At 49.4% G+C, this 25,202-nt stretch overlaps 1 protein-coding gene across 1 annotated transcript in view; it reads left to right on the forward strand.

The window, feature by feature from the left end:
* Window positions 1-25,202, forward strand: part of iqsec3b (IQ motif and Sec7 domain ArfGEF 3b) — a 61,122-nt gene that overhangs the window by 25,195 nt on the left and 10,725 nt on the right. Inside the window, exons 3-12 of the mRNA XM_064318697.1 lie at window positions 2,621-2,843; window positions 8,381-9,537; window positions 12,571-12,732; window positions 15,409-15,531; window positions 18,296-18,462; window positions 19,398-19,596; window positions 21,103-21,166; window positions 22,290-22,389; window positions 23,750-23,911; window positions 24,446-24,541. Of these exons, the coding sequence (XP_064174767.1) occupies window positions 2,621-2,843; window positions 8,381-9,537; window positions 12,571-12,732; window positions 15,409-15,531; window positions 18,296-18,462; window positions 19,398-19,596; window positions 21,103-21,166; window positions 22,290-22,389; window positions 23,750-23,911; window positions 24,446-24,541 (2,453 nt within the window). The remainder of the gene's footprint in view (window positions 1-2,620; window positions 2,844-8,380; window positions 9,538-12,570; window positions 12,733-15,408; window positions 15,532-18,295; window positions 18,463-19,397; window positions 19,597-21,102; window positions 21,167-22,289; window positions 22,390-23,749; window positions 23,912-24,445; window positions 24,542-25,202) is intronic.

Raw genomic sequence — 25,202 nt, forward strand, 5'->3', positions numbered from 1 at the left:
AGCTGGCAAGCGTACTTCAGTGCACTTTAAGGAATAATTATCTGTAGTTTTCTTCTCTCTCTGTGTTATAAATCGAGCCTTTGTTGCCTGCTGAAAAACCAGTATTCTTTTTTTGGCATTGAAATACAATTCCCATCCACCATTTCACCGACATATCCATATTCATGCTTTGCAATGAAGTGTTGGAACTTGAGGCACCAAAATGGCTGTTGTCCTGGCCAGGAGAGAGGTGGACTGTTGAGTGATGTTTCATTAAAAATGAACATTAGCAGTTATGACATTTAGCACAGCTGAAGCTTTTCTGGGTACACAAATTAAATTACTATAAATCACGATAAAACAATGTGTCAGAACAGCTAGAAAAAAAAGTTTAAAAAAAACAGGGATTCCCTGGGCTATTTAACTGCCAAGCCCAATGCAGCCTTCCACTCATTGGATTATAAAATACGTGTTGGAATCAGTGTCCTTTTGCAATGCTCTTCACTGGGGGGTCACATGTTTACTGTTATAACTGCATGCTGTTTGAGCTTCTCTGTGCGCAAGCATCCCTCTGTTATCTGTGCCTTTTTTGTCCCTGTAAACCTGTTTCCAACGGACTGGGACCCTCACACACAGCGTTGGCCTGTTCGTTCTGTGTTCGTCTCTTACGTCACTGTCTTTTTGAGGACTTAGGCAACTTACGTCATCTGTCAGTCTTCTGATGTAATAACAGAAAAAAAGGAACTTGATAGTTATCTTCATCATGCTGTATTCAAACAACCTCTCTACTTAGCTATCACTCACAGCTGCATCCAGGTAATTGGCCAGTTGATTGGCAAGAATTCTGCTTGCACTGAATGAAAGCAGCATTGACATTTATTTAGGAGTCCATGTTACGGCTAAAAGCTTGATTGAATCTCAGCCACGGAATCCAGTTCTGGGAAGTTAAAACTACAGCTGAGTACACACAGCTGAGTACACACACACACACACACACACACACACACGTGCAAAGCTTAAACTGTACTGTGAGCTATTTTGCTAAATGAGATGAGATGCTGGTGATGTTGCTTTGCTGGCTCGGTGCACTGCTCTGTGCATGTTGTGGCTTGTGTGGCTGTGGAGCTACTGTGTGTGTGTGTGTGTGTGTGTGTGGTGTGTGTGTGTGCGTGTGTGTGCGTGTGTGTGCGTGTGTGTGCGTGTGTGTGCGCGTGTGTGCGCGTGTGCGTGCGTGCGTGCTCGTTCGTGGTTTCTGTCCTGCTTTCTCAGAACTGCGTTTGCTTCATGTTGTGTGTTTACTCTGTGCTCTCCCGTGCACTCGCTGCTGCATTGTCTTTGCTTCTGTGTCCCTGGAAGAAAACTTATAGAACCACACTGAGCCGTGAGCAATATTTAACCTTGCATACAGTGGACAGCACATGTCTGGATGTGATAACAATACAGACCATGTGCAGAGATGTGAGAACTTTAATATTGCAGGATGATTTTTGCTTCGTCATCTAACTAATGATGGGCGCTGGTAGGGAGAAGGAGCTGCAGCAGCTGGGTTTTGTGTTCGGCATTAAATTTTCATCATCAGTCTAAACCTGGACCGTTTGAAAGAGATTGTTGTTTACATAATGCAGCGGTCGGCCAAATTCATTTCAGCGCAGGAAGGCTTGTAGCAGCGAGTGCGGTGCTGCTGTGTGTCGGTGCTGCTGTGTGTCGGTGCTGCGGTGCTGCTGTGTGTCGGTGCTGCTGTGTGTCGGTGCTGCGATGTGTCGGTGCTGCGGTGTGTCAGTCTGTCGTGGAGTCTGTTGTGTCCGTCCGTCCGTCCGTCCGCCTGCGCTTCCATGTGGGCCACCATCGCATCGAAACCGCCGTGGCGGCGACGTCAGGGTCGGGTGTGGAAAGCACAGGCCAGAGCGGCTCGTAAAAGAGGGGCGGGGAGTCTCAGGGGACCCCCGGCGTGGTGAAGGCTCTGTCCCTAACACACCCCTGTGTCACCTCACACAGCAGTCTCCACGGCCAAATCCTGTCTGCTGTTGCCGTGTGAACGCTTCCTGTCCGAAAAAGCCTGGAGTTATAATTACCCTGTTGTATTTACAGGGTCCCCCCCCAAACAGAGCAGTGCTCTGCCTGATTGCAAACACACCACATACCAGCCACACAACGTTGCATTTAGGCGATTACCTGACACTCTTCATACAACTTGATATTTACTAAAGCAGTTTAGGTTAAATACCTTGCTGAACAGTGCAAACAGTAGTGCTCTACTGTAGTGAGTCATTCCTAAACCATTGTACTATACCGCTGCCATAGTATACTGTACTATACTGCCATACTATGCACACACGGCCGTTGTGTACGATACCACTGCCGTACCGGACTGTACTATATTCACACAGCTCTTGTGTGTGTACTATACCGCCACCGCTCTATACTGTACTATACCGCCATACTATACACACATGGCCATTGTGTACGATACCACTGCCGTACTATACTGTACTATACTCACACAGCCTTTGTGTGTGTACTATACCGCCACGGTACTATACTGTACTATGATGCCGTACTATACACACACAGCCCTTGTGAGTATGGCAGCGGGGAGAGGTTGAAGGATGCAGCCTCACTCTGCGTTTTCTCCTTTCCACAGTGACGCCCAGCAGCCTGGGTTCGAGGGGAACGCACAGGATGCAGTGGAGGAGGATGAGGATGATGAGGAGGAGGAGGAGGAGGTGGAGGAGGGGGCGGGGGCCCGGGGGGGCGCGGGGCAGAAAGCCAGCCTGCACCACACCGCCTCTCCTGTGAGAGCAGAGAGGAGAGAGGGGCCCGCCACCTCCGACTACGAGCGCGCGCTCGACCTCAAAAACAAGCAGGTAGGGGGCGCTGCCGCGGAGCCAAAAACACACCCAGTCCTGAACCGCCGGGGTGCGCAGCCGTCCTGCCTGTTTTGAGGGGGGAGAAAATTTAAAGATGGCGATGAGGCTTGTTGGCGCTTCGCAAGTGGTGCAGATGTGTGCTGGGAGGAGGCAGGCTGAGGGGCAGCGTGTGTTCGCACTGGCCCCATTCCGGCTCTAATGAAACCGCCCCATAGACAGCAGGCGTGGTGGAGACGTTTTGGTGTCCATTTTGGCTCTAATGAAACTGCCCCATAGACAGCAGGCGTGGTGGAGACGTTTTGGTGTCCATTTTGGCTCTAATGAAACTGCCCCATAGACAGCAGGCATGGTGGAGACGTTTTGGTGTCCATTCCGGCTCTAATGAAACCGCCCCATAGACAGAAGGCATAGTGGAGACGTTTCGGTGTCCATTTTGGCTCATTAAGCCTTTTACTGCTGTGTACCTGCTCCTCAGAGTCACTGCAAATGTCAGGGGTAGCTGTGGTCATAGTTGAGGTCTGTTTTTGTGGCCAGTTTTTTAAACGAGCTTGTCCTTTTGAGTGTCGCGTTAGTTCCCGTCCCGTCCCCCATGTGGGCCTTTCTGAAAAAAGGGGGTCGGGGGGCTTTGCGAAAGAGCGCCCTCTCTCCTCCTCCGTGCATCGCGTTCCCCCCCCCGCAGCTGCCCACTCTGCTCGCCCGGGGACCCCAGCTCATGCAGCATTGAGCTTTGCGGATGGAAGAGAAAAACGGCTCCTTTCTTGTTGATGTGGTGGAGGAGCACCCTGCAGGATTCTCCCAGGTTTACTGATAGAGAAATCTCTGCCTGATACCGCCTGCTGCCGCCTGTCCACTGGGGCTTTTACTGTGGCAGGAGTCCGGTCTGTGGGGTCTCATCCTCATCAGCGTTCAGACCGTGGCACAGCCCAGAGTCGAGCCTGCAGCCTCCAGGTCGGCTGTGTTGTACGAGGACAGCAGATTGCTTACACAGAGTGGGAGACAAATCTCCCTGGATGACAGACAGGAAGCCCGTGTCAGTAGAACTGGAGACTTCCTATTGGTGGATCTCCGTGAACACTGCCTGTGCGTGCAAAAACAGGTGATGTGATTGAAATGGACATCTAATTTCTGAGTGGATGATGAGAAAAGATTTTAAACATTCGAATAGATATGGTGGGGCTCCTTGATATAATGGGGTTCCATTATCCTTGTAATTACCTGAAGGTCAGATGTAGGTAATTGATTCAGGTGTGACGGAATGGGATGTTGACGGAATTGAGTGTGGATTCGGGCGACCATTTTCTCAACGCCGCACTTTTGTTTTATTTATTTTTTCATTTTTTTTTACCGTATTGTATTCACAGAGGCTGATTGAATAGATTCTGATTCTGCCATTGGACTTCATTAGACAGCCCTTTCTCTTCGTTTGCATTGTACCACACATTATCTATGCCTCACATCTATCTGTTCCTGCACATCAGCACCGCCCAGCTCTTTCCACATCCATCGCATTGATCTCCTGTCCACTGCGGCCTCCTGGGACATGGTGTTCTTTTGCACTTAAACAGGTGAGCCGGGCTCTGAGCTGCCGGCTCTGTCGCGCGGCTGCGTCGAAGTGAGAAGGGATCGTGTCAGGGCCAGAACGGTTCGTTTGTTCTCCGTTTCTAGCGATCTTCGCGCGGCGCGTTCGATGAAGACGGGAGTGAATCGCAGCGGGCGAACGGGGAGGTCTCTGTCGGCGACGTGTTGTGATTCGATGTGCTGTTGCCGTAGCGCCGAGGATGCAGCATTTCAGCAGGGAAGTGGAATAATGCGCTACCAGGCGCAGCGGGTTTCCATGAGTAGAGGTTTTTTTATGAGCAGGGATTTTCAACCTTCATCCAGGGACCTTCACTCATGGTGGTCCATGGGGGTGGAATTGTGAACGAGGGCCTGGTTGAGTTGGGGTGGGGTGTGGGGGGGCCGAATCCTGTCTGGCCTTGTGCCAGCTGGCCAGAGGGACCCCCTCTACGGCATCTTCAGGGGTCCCCTAGAGGTAGTCGGCTGGGCCTGTCGGGTCAGGCTTGGAATGCAACGCCCAGCAGGAATGTAGAAACGTAAAGGTGTGATTCCCGAGGTCAGCTCTGGCGTTCCTGCTCAGGAGCGTTCCACTGCGGTTTTTTCCCATAGTGCTTCGCTATTCGTGTCAAGGACCATTCAGGAGGCTTCTGTGTCTGTATTTCAGGGGGGAGTTTTCATTTCCTTGGCCTCAAATAGCCTTTCGAAGCGCTTTAGATTCTGACTGAGAGAGTATCTTCTCAGAACTTATTTATCAACCTGTATTTGTCAGGGAATAATTATTTTGTGATTTTTAGTTGCACGGTGTTCTTGCCGTGGCTGCTGCCTGTGATCATTGCTGTGAAACCCATTTCCAAAAGACAGATGTGTTTGGAATATAAATGTCTTTGGGAAAAATACACATCAACAAACTATAAACCCTGTTGAAGTTCCAGACGCGAAATAAGTAGAAATAGTTCAGTTAGGTTAGGCTACCTGTGCCTTTGATTGACAATTCAGGAGGATGGCATGTCCTCAACAGCACTCACCACTGTCATTTCTGTCTTATTTCTTGGCTATATATTATATGGCTATTATGTGCAAGAGCACATTTTCCGTTTTTTTATTTTTTTTATTTAAAGAGCCAAAGCTTGAGTTTCAAGAATTTTCTCACGTATGCCGTAGATAAAACCACAGCACTGCTTATGTTTGATCTCCAGGTGAAGAAGTCTCTTGCCTCAGTAATAAACACATGTAGTTAATAATTCATAGGATGAAGGGATTCAGTTGTTTTGTTCAAAGACAGCCATCGTTTAAAAAAGAAGAAGAAATCCTTTGGTCGCTGAACATGGCACTTTGGGATGCAACATCAGAGCGTTAGTTCTCGTGTCAACCTGTATTCTAGCGTCTTCAGAAATTCAGGAGATGTATTATGGGCGTGTTTGAATGGGAGAAAATGCCAGCGCACCTTTGGAGACTTGCCTGTTCAGTGTAATGAATGCGGGACCACAGGATGCAGGAGCCCCAGCGTGGCTGAGCCCAGAGCTGGATCTGATAAGCGGATAAGAGGGAAATCTCCCACAAACAGGCACTGGCCCTTTGATGCAGATGCTCTTTTTATCCTGCACCCATAAAGAACTGTGTCTGCCCTTTGGTGTTATCTGGGATATTTGTAAATATTGGTAGATCAGTAGACGGAGGCGCACTAAAGACGAGTTGTAGTTCTCCAGGGGAGAGGCGAGGAGATCAGAGAGGAGTCTGGGAGTCTTTGTCTGGACAGTGGGGACTGCTGATTCTCCGAGTGGCTCTCTGTCCTTTTGGTATTGTGTGCACCTCTTCCTCCCCCCCCGCCCCCGCCCCCGCCCCGTGCCCCGTACAGACTCTACGACTCTGCCAGTGCGCCAGCATGCGAACGCTTAGCCAGGTGAGCGGAAGGAGGAGTGACAGGTGGTTAATGGGACAGTGCTGAGGGTGAAGCACAGCATGAAATCTCCTGTCAGTTTAGTCTCTCTCTCTCCCCACCCTCTCTCCCTCTCCCTCCCACCCTCTCTACCTCCCTCCCACCCTCCCTCTTCTCTCTCCTCCCTCTCTCCTCTCTCCCTCTCTCCCCACTCCCCCCCACCTCCCTCCTCTCTCTCTCCCTCCCCCTTCCTGTCTGTATAAATTGATGGCAGAGGATTTCTCATGGACCGGGGTAAATGTCCATTGAGGACAATGGCTCGGGCCCTAATTGTTTTTGTTCTGCCACCCGGCATTTGCAGTGCCCGACTGATGGCTCCTGATCCGCTGAGATAACGGTGGCTAAATTACCTTTATCCGTTTGATTAGAGGCGACCTTGTGATAACCTGTGTGGTAAACGCTGCCTCAGTCCCGTTCATAGCATGCGCAAGGAACTCTGTAATTATTCTTTAGATTTAGATTAAGATGAATCATTCACTGAGCGGAGAGTGGGATTTAGATTACTTGCTATTATGGGATGCCCACATTGGAAACTGGCACAGAAAATTGAAGATTAAAAATGATGAATATGCAAGGTAAGGTTTGGTGAGAGCACTCTTGTTAATACTGACATTTATGAAAGAAGGCTTTCACCAAGCTTCCAGCTTGCCTTAATATTCAGAGTGCACCTAATTCCATTCTCCTGGCGGTTGAAATGAAAGGTAAATTACCCCGATAAGCACCTTTCAGAGTGCTTTTAAACAAGTGTTTTTTAATATTAAAAAGTACCCCTTTTCATTTTCAGACTTTTCGGTTGACAATGGCAGGAGTTACGTCACGCTTCGAACTGACCACTTATCGCAAATTACCCCCCCCCCCCTCGTGGCAGGGTTTGGGTGCTTATCGGTGCCCGACGACCCCATTTACTAAAGAGAGCCCGGCGTCGTCCGGTCCCCATTCTTGCTGGGACGCCCCGTGTCCTTGAGCGATGGAAACTGATGTGCTTTTGGTTTTTTCCCCCTCCGATTCTTCATTCTTTATGGCCGCTCTTCAGGAGGTGAGCAGAGTTGTAAAAGTTCCCAGAATGCAGCGCTGATTACATCACAGATGGGGAATGCTGCACTGAAAGTCTGTGTATGTTATGTCCTTTCTCCGAAAAGGATTACGGTGCAATTTAGACAGTTTATTTATTTATTTATTTATTTATTTATTTATTTTTTGTTCCATTTTGATTGCCAGGCTTTTTTCCTTTGAACATAGTTGGCCGTATTTTAAACTTGCTCTCAAATGAGGCCATCATTTAAATTTTCATCTTTTTATTTTTTTATTTCAGAAAATGCCTATCATTAAAGAGCTTCCAGTTCTTTCCAAAAGAATTAGCAGTGTTATGTTTATTGCTTGCTACCACTGTGCTCCAAATCAGTTTTGTTAATGTAAAACCTTTTAAAAAAAATTAAAAAAAACGTTTAAAAACCTAAATTGCCCAGGGACAGTGGAAGAATTGTGAAAGATCTAATCATTCGATGCATGTGGAAGCCCAGCCAAGATGGCCGTTATGCAGTATATCTGCTCATTACTTTACCCAAGTGTGATGCATATTCATGAAGACGCAGAGCTAAGGATGAACACTGTGTTCACAGCACACACAGAGCATTAAGTTTTTATGACTCCGCTGGCTGGTGCACGGCTTGTATACTGTTTGCATCTGTGTCACCTCGACACCCTTGACATTTTCCCCCAAAATGTCTGCTTTATGCTGTTTAATGCTTAATGCTCTTTAACTACCAGTAGAAAAGCAGGTAGGCCTGTTGTTTGCATTCCTTTAGCAATATAGCTAATATGTATTATATTATGTTATATTATATTATTTGCTGCTCTCTGCCTTTATGTGTTGTGTTCTTAACCCAGCCCAGACACCCTTTATTCATTGTGTTCTTAGCGATATTTAACCCAGCTTGTGCAGTGGTCGTTTGAGTGTATCCACTAATGTGATCCGCAGATTTAATTCCACTTCTCTCCACCCTCTTTCTGTTCTTTCTCTCTCTTTCTTTTTCCCGCCCAGATCGAAATGTTAGAGCACAAGTACGGGGGTCACCTGACCTCCCGCCGCGCCGCCTGCAAGATCCAGACGGCCTTCCGGCAGTACCAGCTCAGCCGGAACTTCGAGAAGATCCGCAACTCGCTGCTGGAGAGCCGGCTGCCGCGGCGCATCTCGCTGCGCAGGGTGCGCCTGCGCCAGGGCGAGGGCCTCTCCGCCGAGCGCGCGCTGCTGGAGGGCTGCGGCCTCGCCGGCGTCCCCCTGGTGCGCTCCCCGTCCCTGCCCGCCACCATCGGCGGGACCCTGACCGACCTGGAGGACTCCTTCAACGAGCAGGTGCAGTCGCTGGCCAAGTCCATCGACGACGCCCTCAGCAGCTGGAGCCTGAAGGCCATGCAGTGCTCCGTGCAGGACGGCGACGGCGGCGGCGGCACCTACCAGTTCACCGAGGCCTTCAGCGCGGGGTCCCCCGGGCCTGCGGGGGGCGCCGGGGAGCCGGGGGTGGGTCCCGCCACCCTGCCGGCGGCGGCGGGGCAGGACGACGGGGCCGACGCCCTCTCGCGCAGCGCCAGCAAGCTGATGATGGCCTTCCGCGACGTGACGGTGCAGATCGACAGCCACAACTTCCACATGTCCTCCTCCGTCCTGGAGTCCACCTCCGTCTCCGTCGGCAACTGCCTCCAGCAGGACGGCCCCTGCGAGGACCCCAGAGAGGAGCCCCCCCCCGAGGAGTGCCAGGTCCCCCAGGAGGAGGGGCCCCCGGATCCCCCGGAAGTTGAGTGCGATTTTGATTTCCCCGCACCCCCACCCAGCATGGAGGACCTGGCCCTGGAGAAGCTGGAGCCCCTGGAGGCGGAGCCCGAGGTGGAGGCGGAGCCGGCGATAGAGGCGGAGCCGGTGGTGGAGGCGGAGCCGGAGGTGGAGGTGAAGCAGGAGGTGCTGGAGGCCAAGCGCAGCGAGTCGGACACGGCCGACAACAGCTCGGAGCAGATGAGCAGCAGCAGCACCTCCACCTCGGCCAAGTCGGCCTCGGAGGCGTCCTCCAAGGAGGCGCTGCAGGCCATGATCCTCAGCCTGCCCCGCTACCACTGCGAGAACCCGGCCAGCTGCAAGTCCCCCACCCTCTCCACCGACGTCATGCGCAAGCGCCTGTACCGCATCGGCCTCAACCTCTTCAACGTGTGAGTGCAGCAGCACAACACATATACTACATACACCACTCTACATACACTACATACACCACTCTACATATACTACATACACCACTCTACATGCACTACATACACCACTCTACATACACTACATACACCACTCTACATGCACTACATACACCACTCTACATACACTACATACACCACTCTACATATACTACATACACCACTCTACATGCACTACATACACCACTCTACATGCACTACATACACCACTCTACATGCACTACACGCATCACTCAGTACATAAACTACTCTACATACACTAAATACTTCAATCTACATACACTACACACACCACTCTACATGCACTATATACACCACGATATACACTACATACACCACTCCATAATGGCTATGTATTGCTTCAAAGGCTTCATAAGATGTTCTGAGTGTGTAATGTTAGTTGTAATTAATATTACTGTATAGAAGACTACCTTTGATGGTTTAACATAGGCATAATACAATGCTTCATAGTGATACCATTAATGAATGTACTTTTCTCAGACACAAATTAAAGGCTTGTGATATGCAAATGTACCTCCCACCACATTGTAGAAAATAAATAATATAATGTATGCATATTTTAACTGCGTAAAAATACACATTCATTTCTCCACACAGTGTGTATGCAATTATGGAAATCACAATGTAAACATGGTATAACTAATATCTATAGAATATAGACTGTTATCAACAAGATCTTACTGTAGGCCCACCGTTTCACCCAGCAGGCACTGCTTCCTCAAACACACAAAGTTTAATCTTTTTAGTCTTTTCCTCTCTGTATTTTTCAAACACACCTCACTGGACTGTAAAATGTTATTAAAGGTTGTGGGTAAGCGCCCTATTAACACTAATTATGTCTGGCACACCAAATATCTCCTGATGTTTTCAGATCAGACAAACCTGAGGAAATTGCTGTTGCCATGGTGTGCTGCCCAGATGCCTTTCACAAATGCTTCTGCTCAATGTTTTTGAGATAAACACACACAGACCCGCACATGCGCGCGCACACACACACACACACACTCACACTCAGGCACACACAGACGCACACACACACTCACACACACACACACACACACACACACACACACACACACACACACTCCCACTCAGGCACACACACACACACACACACACACACACACACACACACACACACAGAGGCATGGCCAGTATAAAATAAGCCATTTTAAATTCCCTCCACATCTATTTCCAGCTGCGATGCTTTTCCCATTAAAATTCAGCCGTGCCTCTTTCTCACCGTTCCAAGAGCGAATAAGTTTGCCGATAAGAGTGCTGAGGACAGGGAAGACAGGAGCATGATGGGAAGACTGTCCCCATGGGAACAGATTTATAAAGAAACAGTAAACTCTCTCACTCTTTCTCTCTCTCAGGATGAGATTCATTAGACACAGTTTTAGAGGACGTGCATAGTTTTAGAGGGCTGGGTGTTTGTGTAATGTAAATCCTTCTGATGTAAAAGCCTATTTTGGAACTGTGTTACCTCTGCTGTTGGCAAGCCACAGCCGTAGATAAATCTATCATGCAAATGTCTGCACTGGCATCGCTTCGTGCATTTACCTCATTGCCTGCATTTGCATGCGCAGTGCGATGGCCTCGCCCCCCAGCCAGTCTCTCCACAGAACCCCAGGTAAAGTGCTTCCAGGTCATGCTTTAGTCTGCCGCCTGACGTCGAGGCCTGCTGAGGGTCCGGGATTGGCTGCGGGCAAGGTCTCTGCAGCCAATCTGCTGCAGGCTCAGGTTATAATGCAGTCTGCCACGGCCGGTACGGCTGGCGGCTCTCTGATGGCGTTCGCTTGCGTCAGAAGATGGAGAGCAACTGCCCGGGCGGGCCGGGTTCATTTAACCCCAGGAACACAATGAAAGAGAAGCTTTTCTGAGCCTTTAATGAGGTTTGTTACGTTACGCTGGCGATGCATGTGCACATGGTTCAGTGGCCACCTTTCTGCTGAAGCTCAGGTCCTGAAAGTAGGGGAGCAGGGATGTGGTGTTGTTTGGGTCATGGCTGTGGACATTGTTATTGTTAGATAGAAGAGTGCCCTTCTGAGCAGCTCTTCCTGTCCGTAGCCAGCTCAGAGCGGGGAGCTGTTCTTTCAGCACCGCAGCGGTAATTGGACAGGGAAAGAGCCGCAGACTGTCCTCCGCTGGGGCCATTTGCACGCGACACGCGCCCCCGTCTCACGTAAGGCCGGCCGGGGATCGTTCATTAAGCTTTCATGAGCGCTGGCGCATAATTCCACGTCTCTGATGTCGCTATAAATAGCGTGTGGGGCTAAACAGCCGCTCTGCGAGTAGCGTCGGTCGTGTTTTCGGCAAGAACAGTTCTTCATGTCTGTACCTGCAGACACAGAAGCCCGCCGCTGATTGACAGGCCCAGAAGTGCTGCTTCAGTGGTGCAGGCAGTAAATATTAGCCTCCTTATTCTGACACTGCTAGGACACAGCGTGCTGCTGTACCACAGACACTGCACCTTCTCAAGAGTAGGTTTCATGGAATGTTTTTTTTCAAAGTTCTAACTCAGTGTTCTAGAACTCTTTCTGCATTCAGTTATCAGCAGCGATTGTGACATCAGCATGAGAATGTTCAGTGACAAACATTCTAATCACATATTTGTGATCTTACATGTTAAAGGGTTAATGTTCCATTTTTATTTCTTGCTGGAAAATGTAAGTAATTGCAGAACGTTGCAGGTGTCAGAGCCTGTCTCCACCTATAGATCTCATAGTCAAGTCAGTCCAGTTCAGGGTGTTTCTTTTCATTAAAACTGGTAAAATGCTTGTTGAGAGAATAACAGCTCACTGCCGTACAGAAGACTGGCTGATTAACTTACGGATATCGGTGTTGACTGGATGGTCTAGTCACCCCTTCACTCTCTGTGGTTCCACTATTGTGTTTTATGATTGGTTAAGGCAAATACCTGCTAGTGAATGTTGATGCTCTGATTGGTATGCCCCCCCCCCCCCTCCCCTGCAGAAACCCGGACAAAGGCATCCAGTTCCTCATCTCCCGCGGCTTCATCCCGGACACCCCCATAGGCGTGGCTCACTTCCTGCTGCAGAGGAAGGGCCTGAGCCGACAGATGATTGGCGAGTTCCTCGGCAACAGCAAGAAGCAGTTCAACAGGGACGTCCTGGAGTGAGTACGCCTTAAAGAGCTCCCCCCTCTCCCCTATCTCCTCTATCCTCTCCCCTCTCCCCTCTCCCCCCTTCTGAGTCCAGTTAATTAAATCAACATACTGTACTGATATGTGCTTTCCTGCAAGAACATCTCCAGTAAATGTATTCACATTTGTATAGGCAACTCCATTCTTGTTTATTGGAGAGAGAGAAAAATTATAATGTTCTATATAATAAACAAAATTCTTGTTTATTTGAGAAAAGAAATTAAATTTTTCTTATGCGCCATTTTAATCATCAGTCCACATCAACAAACACTGTTCCACCAGGTTGGTTCCATTGACCCAACTGGGGCCCCGAATGCATGTTAAATCAAGGCCCATTCTGCGAATGCAAACATTGAAGCGGGCTAGCGCCTGGCAGCCATAACAAGCTGAGTGGCTAATCAGCGTGTTTGTGTGGTCTGCCTCTGAGCACTTTCCAGCTGTGTGCTTTCCGTGAGAGCTACGGAGGCTGAGACCGCAACTGGGTCAAATACGCATTCAGAGTCTGTCTGTTTGGATGCCGGTAAACTTTGAAAAAATGCTCCTGCCCTGAATTTTAAATGAAACATGGTGCTTACCACCCAGAACTGGTTGGGACTGTGTAAGACTGTGGGAAATGATCCCTACGCACCAGAGCCTCGAAGTGCACACACTCATGCGCGCACACACACGTACACGCACGCACAAGGGCATGCACACACACACGCGCACATTTTGGAGGTCTCTTCCCCGCCAGTACACCTGTGGGCATCGTAAGAGTAATGAACAGAATGCTTCTGTTTACAATAAGCACGCATGGGTGTGTGTGTGTGTGTGTGTGTGTGCGTGCGTGCATTCGTGCGTATTTTACACATTCTAATTACATCTGGGTATTAGCTTTTTTTAATGGCTGCCAAACAGAAAATTGCCTTTTCCCTGAGTTGTAGAACTAGTAAAACGGGGAAAGGTTGTTGCTGGAAGTGTACAACATATTGATGGGGGGGGGGAGGAGCCTTAGCCCGTAGCACCGTAAATGGCGCTGTTCTTTTGTCGTTATTGCAGTGAGTCATTGTGCGAGTCCAGGCCAACAAAAACCTTAAAAGATCTGGGGCTGTCGGGGGAAATAAAGATGAGCCTGATCGATAAAGAGCGTTTTCTCTGCGCTGGGTTATCTCCGTTCTCCTGGCAGTGCCGTAGCGCCGCTCCCGCTCTCTCTCTCCGTTTCGGGCCGCCGACAGACTATTAAATCACCACCGCCGCGTTCCCCAGGGCACCGTGAAAAAGACGCTGTGAGTTGTGTTCAAAGCAGGGAGCTCTACATTTCTCTCTCTCTCCCTCTCTCTCTCTCTCTCTCTCTCTCTCTCCCCCCCCATCTTCCCCCCTCTCTCTCTCTCCCTCTCTCACCCTTAATTTTTTTATTTTCTCTCAGTTTAGAATGTACGATAATATTTGCTGGTTTTCCCCCCCCCATAGTCCTCCTTCATTTCAGCACTCTTATCCAGAGCGACTAGCAGTCCTGGAGAACATCGGTGTGACTCTCAGGAATACGAAAAGGCGGTATCACCCAGAAGGCCCAGAGGCCCATTAATGAATTTAAATACTTTCTGCAACTCGTCGGAAATGATTCAATTTCCACGAGAGTTCAGTAGATGCATTCAAAATGGGTTTCACCGATGACTTATCAGCACTGAAGGAGGTCAGGGTCTGTGTCGCTCTCAAATTAAATCAAATTTGTTTTTTTTGTTTTTTTTACCTTTAAGGTTTGTCGGGGTTCAGTGGGATTCAATTGGGCTTACTTTACTCCAAAAACCCAGATCAGTAAAAAAAAAAAAAATCTAATAAATTTCAAGTCCCTGGTTTCAATTAGAGCACTGAAAAGTATTCATAGATTTTCTGCTTTGAGGACTTATTTCTCAAGGCTTATTGGGATGCTCAGTTGATATTCTGAGCATCCATGTGTGTCTAATACCTTCAAATCCAGGTGGATTGACAACCCAGAAGCAAACCAGTCAAACTTTACCCACAATAAACAGTCTTGAGGTGGATTTATACCAACTTATATCGATGCCTGGAAAATGAAGTTTAATATTCAGTATTGGAGCTCTAAAAAGTAAGAAGTACATCTCCTGGGTACTGGCTGGGTGCTTATTGATGAACCTTGCATTAACTAGTTAGCCCTGATTTCAAGTTCTGGTTTCAATTTTCAAGTTTGTGTTTGGGTTGGGGGGGGGGGGTCAGTTTATGTTTTGGGGGGGAGGGGTGGAGATTAGGGTGAGAGGATCAGCATGTCTTTGGGGGGTGATGAGCAGCATTTTAGGTAATAGAGCTATTTGTTTACTGCATACAGCTGGCTTCCTGCCAGCACAGTGAACCCCGTTTACTTGTCTTGGGGGTCACTGGACAGGCGACGTGCTTCTGTAATCTGTAAAGCACCCAGCCGCGTTCTGCACCGACAGCTCCTGCCCCTCCTGCCCCTGCTGCTTCTGCCCCTCCTGCCCCTCCTGCCCCTGCTGCTCCTGCCCTGCCTCGGCCGGCTGTCGCTTGGCAGAGATGTTTTAATCTCACTTCCTGGTTTTAAAATGGGCCGGGTGACCGTTTTATAGCAGAGGAGAAAGCTCCATTCCCTTTATTTAAAGGCCCGGTTCCGTTCTTCCTTCCTCTTCCTCCCCCAGCTGCGTGGTGGACGAGATGGACTTCTCCGGCATGGAGCTGGACGAGGCTCTGCGCAAGTTCCAGGCACACATCCGGGTCCAGGGCGAGGCCCAGAAGGTGGAGAGACTCATCGAGGCCTTCAGGTGAGTCTCCACCACATCCACTCCGCTCACCTGGATTTCCTAATTTGCACAATTCTGCAGCCAGGAGACGTGGGACTAATTAGTGAAATCAGCTGGCCGAGTTAGTGAGTGGGAGGAAAACGCGGCAGGAACTTTTACTTTGTGATCCCTGGGCTTTCCGACTCTGGACAGCACCTGTCGTTGCCCTATAAGTCTGCTCTGGCCTCCCTCCCCTGGCTTACAGGCTGGTTGGAGTCGCTCAGTGCTTGGATAGTTTGGCAGGCAGGTTAGAGGAAAGGTGCGTACTCCAGGGGGAATGGGGAAAAGTAACGGTGTTTATGTAAAGCAGCGTTAATTTTCATATCCTTGCAGTGATCGTACCTTAAAATAAACGTATCTCCTTATTTAGATCTGTTTTCACTGATTAACTGTATCCCAGCAGCACTGTCCTTCAGTGGTGCTGACATCCTGCAGAGAGTTGAGGTCAGTAAGTGATGAGGAAGTGCGGTTGGTTTAAAAGTAATACTGCTTACGTAACTAAGTTACCCTGCAGATACTCCATCATCTCTGCAGCATACTCATTCATCCCAGCAGCATACTCCATCTATCTCCTGCAGCATACCTCCCTATTCTATCTCCTGCAGCATACCTCCCTATTCTATCTCCTTAATGTCTGAGTAACAAAAACGTAACAAATTCCCAGAACAAAAGTTTGGGTTCCTAATGAATGCTCCTCGCGTGAGCTCTAGCACGAGTTTCCTGATTTTCAATCATTATTTCCTAAAAAAAGGAACTGAAAATTAATGAATTTGCAGATGTCACACGTCTGGGAACTTTCCCCATGTGTCGCTTTTCCCTGTAAAAGCTGCTGAATCTGAAGAACAGCTGCTGGAGCAACAGCTGGCTCATTAATTGTTTGTCTCAAAAACACACACAACTTTCAAAAAAAAAAGTCAAAATCTTAATCCAGTCATAAATCATTGATTAAAAAAACATCCACATCCATTTTAGAGTGCGTTTTTTAAATTATTATTTGCAATCAGGCCCTGCTTTGATGGCATTCTAAGAATGTATCTCTGACAAAAGTTATGGTTTTGGAAGAAGTTAAAAAAGAATTGAAAAACACTTAAACTTAAAACTTAAAAACTAAACTAAAACAAAGTAACTTGTTCTTTTTCTTGGGTACTGAGTCCCGCAGTTCTAAATATAAAGTAATTATAAGAATAAGGCATTCCGGGAGCAAAGAGAACTTTGAGCCTGAGGAATATATGAGGCTCCAGTGGGAGTGAGCTGGTGCTTCCCAAAATTCTGGGTGTCTGTGGGTGTCAGTGCTCACCTCCCACTGCGTAGCTGCGTCTGACTTTGCCCACAGTGCACCCCCAGGGGCCAAATCTGCCTCTGCACTTCCTGTGAACCTTCACCTCCTGCCCCTGAAAAGCACAGGGTGCGATTGATCCTTATGAAGTGCACCGTCAGCGGATAGCCTGAGCCTTTATCCCTGGCGACGGCGTCGTGCTCGCTAGCGTCTGTGCGCAAGGTGACCGTGAACACAGCGAGCTTCTCTTTGTTGAAGTGTGAAGATCTCCCTCGGAGACGCGCTGTGTGATCGATTAAAGCCTGGGACGAGCTGCTTGTTCTCCTCGCGCTGTCAGAGGATGGGAGCGGGTTCCGCTCATGTGCAATGGGAGGAAGAGGCCGGTTGTGTGTCCATGGGAAGCGGGGGGAGAAGAGTGTCTGTTCTGCTCATGTGCAATGGGAGGAAGAGGCCGGTTGTGTGTCCATGGGAAGCGGGGGGGAGAAGCGTGTCTGACGCAGCCTCCGGCCGCAGTGTGGAGGAGAGAGAGCAGCTGATATTTTGGGAAAGACTGGTGTGGAGAGAGCTCTCTAAAGGGGCTTTATGTTGGGTTCTTCGGAGGGAAAAGAAGACCTGTGCTACTCCTGAAGAGGAGCGTTTGCGTGTTTGTGTTTGTGTGTGCGTGTGCATCCTTTCCCATGTAAAGCGACTTTGAGTACTTAGAAAAGCGCTGTATAAATCTGAGGTATTATTATTATTATTATTGTGTGTATTTGTGCGTGTCAGTAATGGGCAGCTAAATTGCAGGCTCAGCCCCTCTGAGGTCTCCTGTGATCAGTGAAATAAAACCTGCAGGCCGTTCACACTGCAACTCCAATCTCTCATGCAATAATATCTGGACAGCAGAGGTTCTGCGGGTCACTAATGAAATACTCTGTGATGTACGGTGCTTCTCATGCGCCTCTCGTAACAGGACGGTCCGATGTTAAATGACTCTTTATTAATTCATGACAGGGCGTGCCCAAGGACAGAACATCCATTGCTGCGGTGTTGTCCTTGACCACGCCCCATTCATGAATATTCATAAGGCGCAGTGAGCTGGGTTCCTTCTGGAATCTTCCTGGAGCTGTGCTCAGTGTCCACAGCAGGGCTCTTTAAAGCCAGAGGGTGTGACAGATTTTTTTTCCCCCTGTGTTTGAAAACCCTCATGATGAAACCCTCAGAAACACCACTCTAGTTGTGGCAGTGAGCGATGTCTCTGTCCTTGATCGGTGCTAGCTCTCTCCTGCAGTACTGTGTTGACTGTAGGGTGTGCTATAGCCCCTGGAGTATCTGTCAGGGGAGTGTGTGTGCTTCTGTGATCCTGGTCTGTGGGCAGCACAGTAGGGTCAGATGGAGATTACAGTGGCAAAAAAAATTAATTTCAGAACGATGACGGCAAAGGTATTAACTGTAATTTTTCCCTTCTCTCTCCTGCCCTCTATCTGACAGCCAGCGCTATTGCATGTGCAACCCGGACGTGGTGCAGCAGTTTCACAACCCCGACACCATCTTCATCCTGGCCTTCGCCATCATCCTCCTCAACACGGACATGTACAGCCCCAACATCAAACCGGACCGCAAGATGATGCTGGAGGACTTCATCCGCAACCTGAGAGGTGAGAGTACCTGCCTGCATTAAACTTCATTTAGGAAAATGAATTTTAATATCTGAAGCAGAATCGAGCTTCGAGAGTTTTACATATGTGGAGATGCTGGTGATTCACAGACTTGCTGTGGCGGAATCCTCCTCAGCCACGCATTCTGTGGTTAAGGAGGATTCTGTGCAGAGTTATTATCGCTGTTTAAGATGTTTTAAAATACAGTGGGGGCGCTGGGTTCCCCACCCTGCTCCACGGTGGGCACACAGACAGCCCTGTGTTCCTGTCTCACCCCGTCGGTGCAGTGCGCTCAACCTGGCCTGGTCTGCAACCGGCAGAGCGCTGTTGTGCTGCAGCGTGACATCACTTCCTGTTGATGAGCAGCGGCGGGGCTGGCGCTGATAGACCCCGGGCTGCCTGCTCGCTGATTGCGGCCTGCGCGTGGGTGGGCCTCCTCCCGCGGCGATGACATATTCTCTGACCTTTTCCTGCGGATGGGAAGTGGCGGAGGCCCAGTGTGTGGTTCCCTGACAGGCAGCGAACACAATTAGCATTCATCATCATCATCATCATCGCACGGCTCCTCATTTACGCCTCGTGAAGGAGCGCGCGCCGCGGTAACCAGCCGTCTCCAGCGGAGATGACGAGAGCAAAGGTGTCAGGAGTCAGAGAACGCTAGCTCTGAAAAACACCTGTCTGTGGGAGAGAGAGAGAGAGAGAGTGTGTGTGTGTGTGTGTGTGTGTGTGTATCCATGTCTTGCATGCGTGCGTGCGTATGTGTGTATTTGTGTGTGTGTGTGTATCAGTGTCAATGCATGTGTGCGTGCATGCATGTGTGCGTGTGTGTGTATATGTGTGTGTGTGTGTGTATCTGTGTGTGCGTGTGTATGTCTCTATGTGCATGTGTGTGTGTGTGCGTGTGACTCACGGTCTCCCTGGCTGTGTCCCCCTAGGGGTGGATGACGGAGCGGACATCCCGCGCGACATGGTGGCGGGAATCTACGAGCGCATCCAGCTGCGGGAGCTGCGCTCCAACGAGGACCACGTCACCTACGTCACCAAGGTGGAGCAGTCCATCATGGGCATGAAGACTGTGAGTCCGGGCACGGCAGCCGTTATCATATGCAGACGGTCAATTGAACAAACCGTTATAAAGGGACTACACACAACGTTCAGTTTAGACACTCATGAGTATGAGAAGCGGAAATGCCACCCTGGCCTTTTTCCATAAGGGTGGATAGAGGGGTAGAAGAGTGTTGTCTGTGCTCCTCTCTCTTCCCTGTAAGTGCTGATGGGACTGTCCATGGTCCTGTAGATCACTTCTAAGTGAATATGGTACTGTCCGTAGTCCTGTAGATCTCACAAGTGGAGATGGTACTGTCCATAGTCCTGTAGATCTCACAAGTGGAGATGGTACTGTCCATAGTCCTGTAGATCTCACAAGTGGAGATGGTACTGTCCATAGTCCTGTAGATGTTACTGTCCATGGTCCTATTGCTCTCCCTTGAGAGGGGTCTGTGCTGTCCATAGATGGCTGGAACACTGTCATTTCATTGTCATCATTCTTCACTTGCCATTGGCTGCAGTGAAAGTGCTTATTGGCTGTTGTACTGTAAGGAAGCCGGTTTGAGTGACAGCAGTCTTCTGGGGTGCCGGATTGGGGTAAAGGCAGCCTAAAGACTCTTAGGCTCAGTTGCAGTGTAATCCCTGGTATAAATTGGGTCGGTGCTGTGTGAATCGCACTCTCCCCGGACGCCTGCGGTGTCAGAAGATAGTTCAGAATGCTGACCGTGTGAAAATTTCCCCCTCATCATCACTAAGGAGCTGAGAGAGCTGTAAAGTGTTCCAGCCGGAGAGCTTTCACTGCGTATCAGGGACCCATTGTGGATACTGTATTACATTTTTTAAAATTTTCTTTCAAAAACTGGTGGAAAAAAAAAACGGCTGTGTGTGTCTTGCTGGGAAAAGCGTTGCGTTGCCATGGCGTTGTTATTGACGTTATTGGGTCACGCGGTTAGCGGAGCGCTAGGTGGTAGATTGAATCGGGCTTTGGCGGCGCAGAATGAACGCGTGACGGCGGGAAGCGGGGGGAGGGGGGGGTTCTGCTCGGTCTCGTTAGCCGCGGAAACCCAATCATCATCATCATCATCATCAGAGCACCGCTGAGCGCCGCGTGCGTCCGTACACCTGTGATTACCGCGCGCGGCTGTAGGGATCACAGGCCTCCCTCTCTGTCTGAATTAAACAGGCAGAGAGCGCTGGGTCCTACCGCGCCGAGCATCGCTCATAAGCCCAGCAGCGGCCCTGGTTTTGACTCCAGTACCAGGTTGTGTTGTGTGTCATCCGTAGATTTTTGACATAAAGGTGAATAAGCCACATCCTGCAGGTTCTAAAGGTGAATAACCCTGTGTCCTGCAGGTTCTAAAGGTGAATAACCCTGTGTCCTGCAGGTTCTACAGGTGAATAACCCTGTGTCCTGCAGGTTCTAAAGGTGAATAACCCTGTGTCCTGCAGGTTCTACAGGTGAATAACCCTGTGTCCTGCTGGTTCTACAGGTGAATAACCCTGTGTCCTGCAGGTTCTAAAGGTGAATAACCCTGTGTCCTGCAGGTTCTACTGATCCCACCGAGGCTGGTCCTGCAGCGTCTCTATCCGACGTAACAAGCCCCAGAAGCAGGCCGCCCACCAGAGGGAAGTCTTCCTCTTCAATGACCTCATCGTGGTGAGCCCTCCTCTCTCATTGGTCCGCGGTCGCACGCTCAGTCGTGGAACCCCCACCCAATCAAATCCCATCTGCTTGCTGTGGGTGTATCAGGCCGCAGCCTGTTGTGTCCTGTGTTTAATATCAGTGTGCAGTCACCTCTGAGATCCCCTGGTAGCAGGGTACAGTACCACTGGGTCTGATCCTCAGAGGTTGGCAGCCTGCCACTGTACACGTGTAATACATTTCTCTGCTGCGGTATCTTCTGCTGCACCGACAAGAATTCTTGTCTTTCCGTTGTAGGTGTCACTCTTCTTCTTCTTCATCCCCTGCATTGGAAACGCACCACTGCGTTTTCACTAATGAGATTTTTTTTTGTTGTTGCATACTTGAGCATGTGTTGAATAACAAAATATGCAGAGTCCACAGTTGGCTTGTTAGAAAAACTTTTTGAACCTGTAGCATGGGTCACTTAGGGAGTCTCGTACCGATTTACATGCTGCACAAAAGTCATGGATTTGGCTGAAATCACAGAGACAATTACGGGGAAATTAGTCCTTAATGATACAGCCTAGGATAATGAATGTCCTCATTAGGCTGTTATAAAGATAATGTGAAGTATTTTACCTTTTTCAATATTGCACGACTTATCATCCTAATCTTTATTATAGGGAGTGCTAGATGAAGCATGCGCCTTTCCTGTTTCTTATTACGGGGGATGTTTTAAGGAGGAGATTCGCACAGTGAGTCGTGGTTGAAATGGCACTGAAGTGTTAAATTACGGACTGTAAATCCGTGTGGAAGCAGAAACTGGTTGTTGGGATATGTGCTGTAACCGGAGGTTCAGTGAAAGCAGTGCTTTGATTGACATTGCTTTCATCTAAGACTAGAGAATGCTTGGAGAATGTTGACCTTGACGGCATCCTAGTTTCATCTTTGGTATAAATCACTATTACTGGGTTTTTTTTGTCCACCATTCCACTTGTTTGCCATTCACACAGTGCAAGCAGACCAGTTGGAAGTGGGCACGTTTGGAGTCTACCCGCGGGCTCCACCCATCCCACAGACAGAATCAGAGTGTAGCTGCCTCTCCTCAAAAAGTCTGTCATCAAGGTCTTTGATTTGCCTTGTGCTCTGTCCTCAGATCCTGAAGCTGTGCCCCAAGAAGAAGAGCTCGGCCACCTACACCTTCTGCAAAGCCCTGGGCCTTCTGGGAATGCAGTTTCACCTCTTTGAGAACGAATGTAAGTACGCGCTGCCTTATCCACACTGCCGCCATTTTGGCTCATACCAGAGCGTGTTACACAGCATCCATTTTATACCGCTGAATATGTAACTGGGGTGGCAGTGTAGTATAATGGGTAAGGAGCTGGTCTTCCAACCTAAAAGGTCACAGGTTTGATTCCCGGGTCAGACACTGCCGTTGTACCCTTCAGCAAGGTGCTTAACCTGCACTGCTTCAGTATATATCCAGCTGTGTAAATGGATTCAATGCAAATGCTATGTGATCATGTTGTTTTAGTCGCTCTGGATAAGGGCGTCTGCTGAGTGCCAGTAATGTAATGTAACTGAAGCTGTTCAGGTTAAGTACCCTGCTCGAGGGTACGACGGCAGTGTCCTGGCTTTTAGTATTTTTCTTTTCTTCGAAAAGCGGCACGCGGCAGTATTTCCACCGTTCCTTCCTTGTAAAATCCCGTTTTTGTTTTTTTTTTTTTTTTTGGTCTCTTTCGCCGCGATTTGTTTGGCCGCGTGCTCCAAGGCTAATCCCTCCCTTCGGATCGCCCTGTTTTTGTTTGCTCAGCGTACTGATTGCGGTTTTTGCTAAACCCCTCCCCCCCCCCTTGATGGAAATGAAGTATTGCGTGCTGCGTTCAAGGGGCCGAGCTCGTACGTGGGAGGCTGTGTGTGAGATCTGCCTCCTGCAGGAGTCATTAGCCGCAGCCTGGCGCTCCCCGCCAGAGGTTTTTTGTTGTAATGGTGGCGCCGTCAGGGGCCTAATTAAGAAGGTATCAAACTTGCATTTTTGCTCTCTCCGTTTTGATTGATTACGCCACTAAAGAAAATAAGTGGGGAGGGGGGTGGGGGGGTGGGGTGGGGGGCGTATCCTGGAAACAGAGGGAGCTGCGTGTGCTTGCGTACAAGGAAATTACGGTTGTCACGGTTACTGCCGAGCACTTCGGGTGAGGAGTTTTTGGTGCCTTCATTTTTTAAATTTCTATATGCGTGTATATATATCTTGATGATGTGCACAAATGTATTTTATTTATTCATTCATTCATTTATTTATAAATAACAGACATGGCCAATTAATTCCGATACTCCATGAGGTGTGCAGTTTTTGATTTTGTCTTATATGAACTGGGAAGAGCAGACGGTATGGGGACTGGAGACGTGGATATAATAATGGGAAACGTGGATATAATAATGAGAAATGCATGCAGTGGTATGCAGAGTGAGCGTTGCTCCTGTGTATCTGAGAGCTGCCATGGCAGCGATGGCTCTCTGATGTCCCGGTCTGTGGTTAAATTTCGTGCACGTGCGGTGAGTGAGAGCAGGTGCCGCGCCCCTTTCTCTAACCCCCCCCCGCGCGCTCCTCTGCGGCAGATTACCCCCACGGCATCACCATCGTGTCGCCCCTCTCCGGCTCGGACAAGAAGCAGGTGCTCAACTTCTGCGGCCAGAGCGCGGAGGAGCTGCTCAAGTTCGTGGAGGACCTGAAGGAGTCCATCGCCGAGGTCTCCGAGATGGAGCAGATCCGCATCGAGTGTGAGTGTGTCCCACATCCGGCTCACATCCGCATTGAGTGTGTCCCACATCCAGCTCACATCCGCATTGAGTGTGTCCCATATGATATGATATGATCCAGTGTGCCACAGAGCAGAGAATAAGGCTGCAGAGGTATCTAGTATCTCAGACATTTCGAATGCATGACAAATGAAGAAGAGGCTTATTTGCATGGACCTTTCAGACATGAGACTCGTGTCGTGTCACATCTGACAGGTTTGGTGCTCAGTAGTCATGCTTCTCTTAGTGTGAGCAGCCCTGTTTGCTGCCTGTGTTTCCTCATCATCAGAGCTGAATATGAACAGGAGAAAGTGGAACGAGAAACACATTGTCGCTTGTTGTTTGAATCCCAGGTGGAAATGACAAAGCCATTACCATCCAATCAGAGAGCTAATTTGGGGAGCGGGGAAGAGTGTCCTTTGGCTAATTGGCGAGACTGCCGGGACTCGTCCCTCACCGTTCGGGGGGTCACTCGCTCACCTCTGCCTCCTTGTTGTCCCATCATTTGCCTCACAGGGGAGCTGGAGAAACAGCAGGGGGACAAGACTCACTCTTCCAAAAACAACAACGGCACGCAGCTGGACCTCCGAGGGACGCAAGCCTCCCCGCTGGGTACCGGCCTGGCTAACAGCCAATCACACTGCCTACAGCCTCCTCACATTCAGCCAATCACACTGCCTACAGCCTCCTCGCATTCAGCCAATCACACTGCCTACAGCCTCCTCGCATTCAGCCAATCACACTGCTTACAGCCTCCTCGCATTCAGCCAATCACACTGCCTACAGCCTCCTCACATTCAGCCAATCACACTGCTTACAGGCTCCTCGCATTCAGCCAATCACACTGCTTACAGCCTCCTCACATTCAGCCACTCACACTGCTCACAGCCTCCTCACATTCAGCCAATCATGCTGCTTATTGTCTGTCACCACATAGCACCATGCATGCTAACTCATCTCTGAGCTGGGCTGCTCAGGGGCACTGATGTGTTCTGTAAGCTGCAGTGTTATTGAACCCTGTGTACCTCAAACCATCAGCTGTGCCCATCAGAGCACCTGCTCTTAATCACGGTGAGGGCGTAGCAGTGGCACATTAGTAGAGTACTGTCTGTTCCAGCCATCTCCCCTGACGTAATTGGTCTGCAGCAGGGCCCTGGAGGGCCGCAGCATCTGCTGGGTTTTTTTGGTTGGTTTCAGCACTCTGGTAATAAATTCAAGCCATTGATTATTCATTAATCTACTGTATCCCAGGCCCTTATGGGCTGCTAATTAA

Source organism: Anguilla rostrata, chromosome 19, assembly GCF_018555375.3.
Source record: "Anguilla rostrata isolate EN2019 chromosome 19, ASM1855537v3, whole genome shotgun sequence".
Taxonomy (NCBI): domain Eukaryota; kingdom Metazoa; phylum Chordata; class Actinopteri; order Anguilliformes; family Anguillidae; genus Anguilla; species Anguilla rostrata.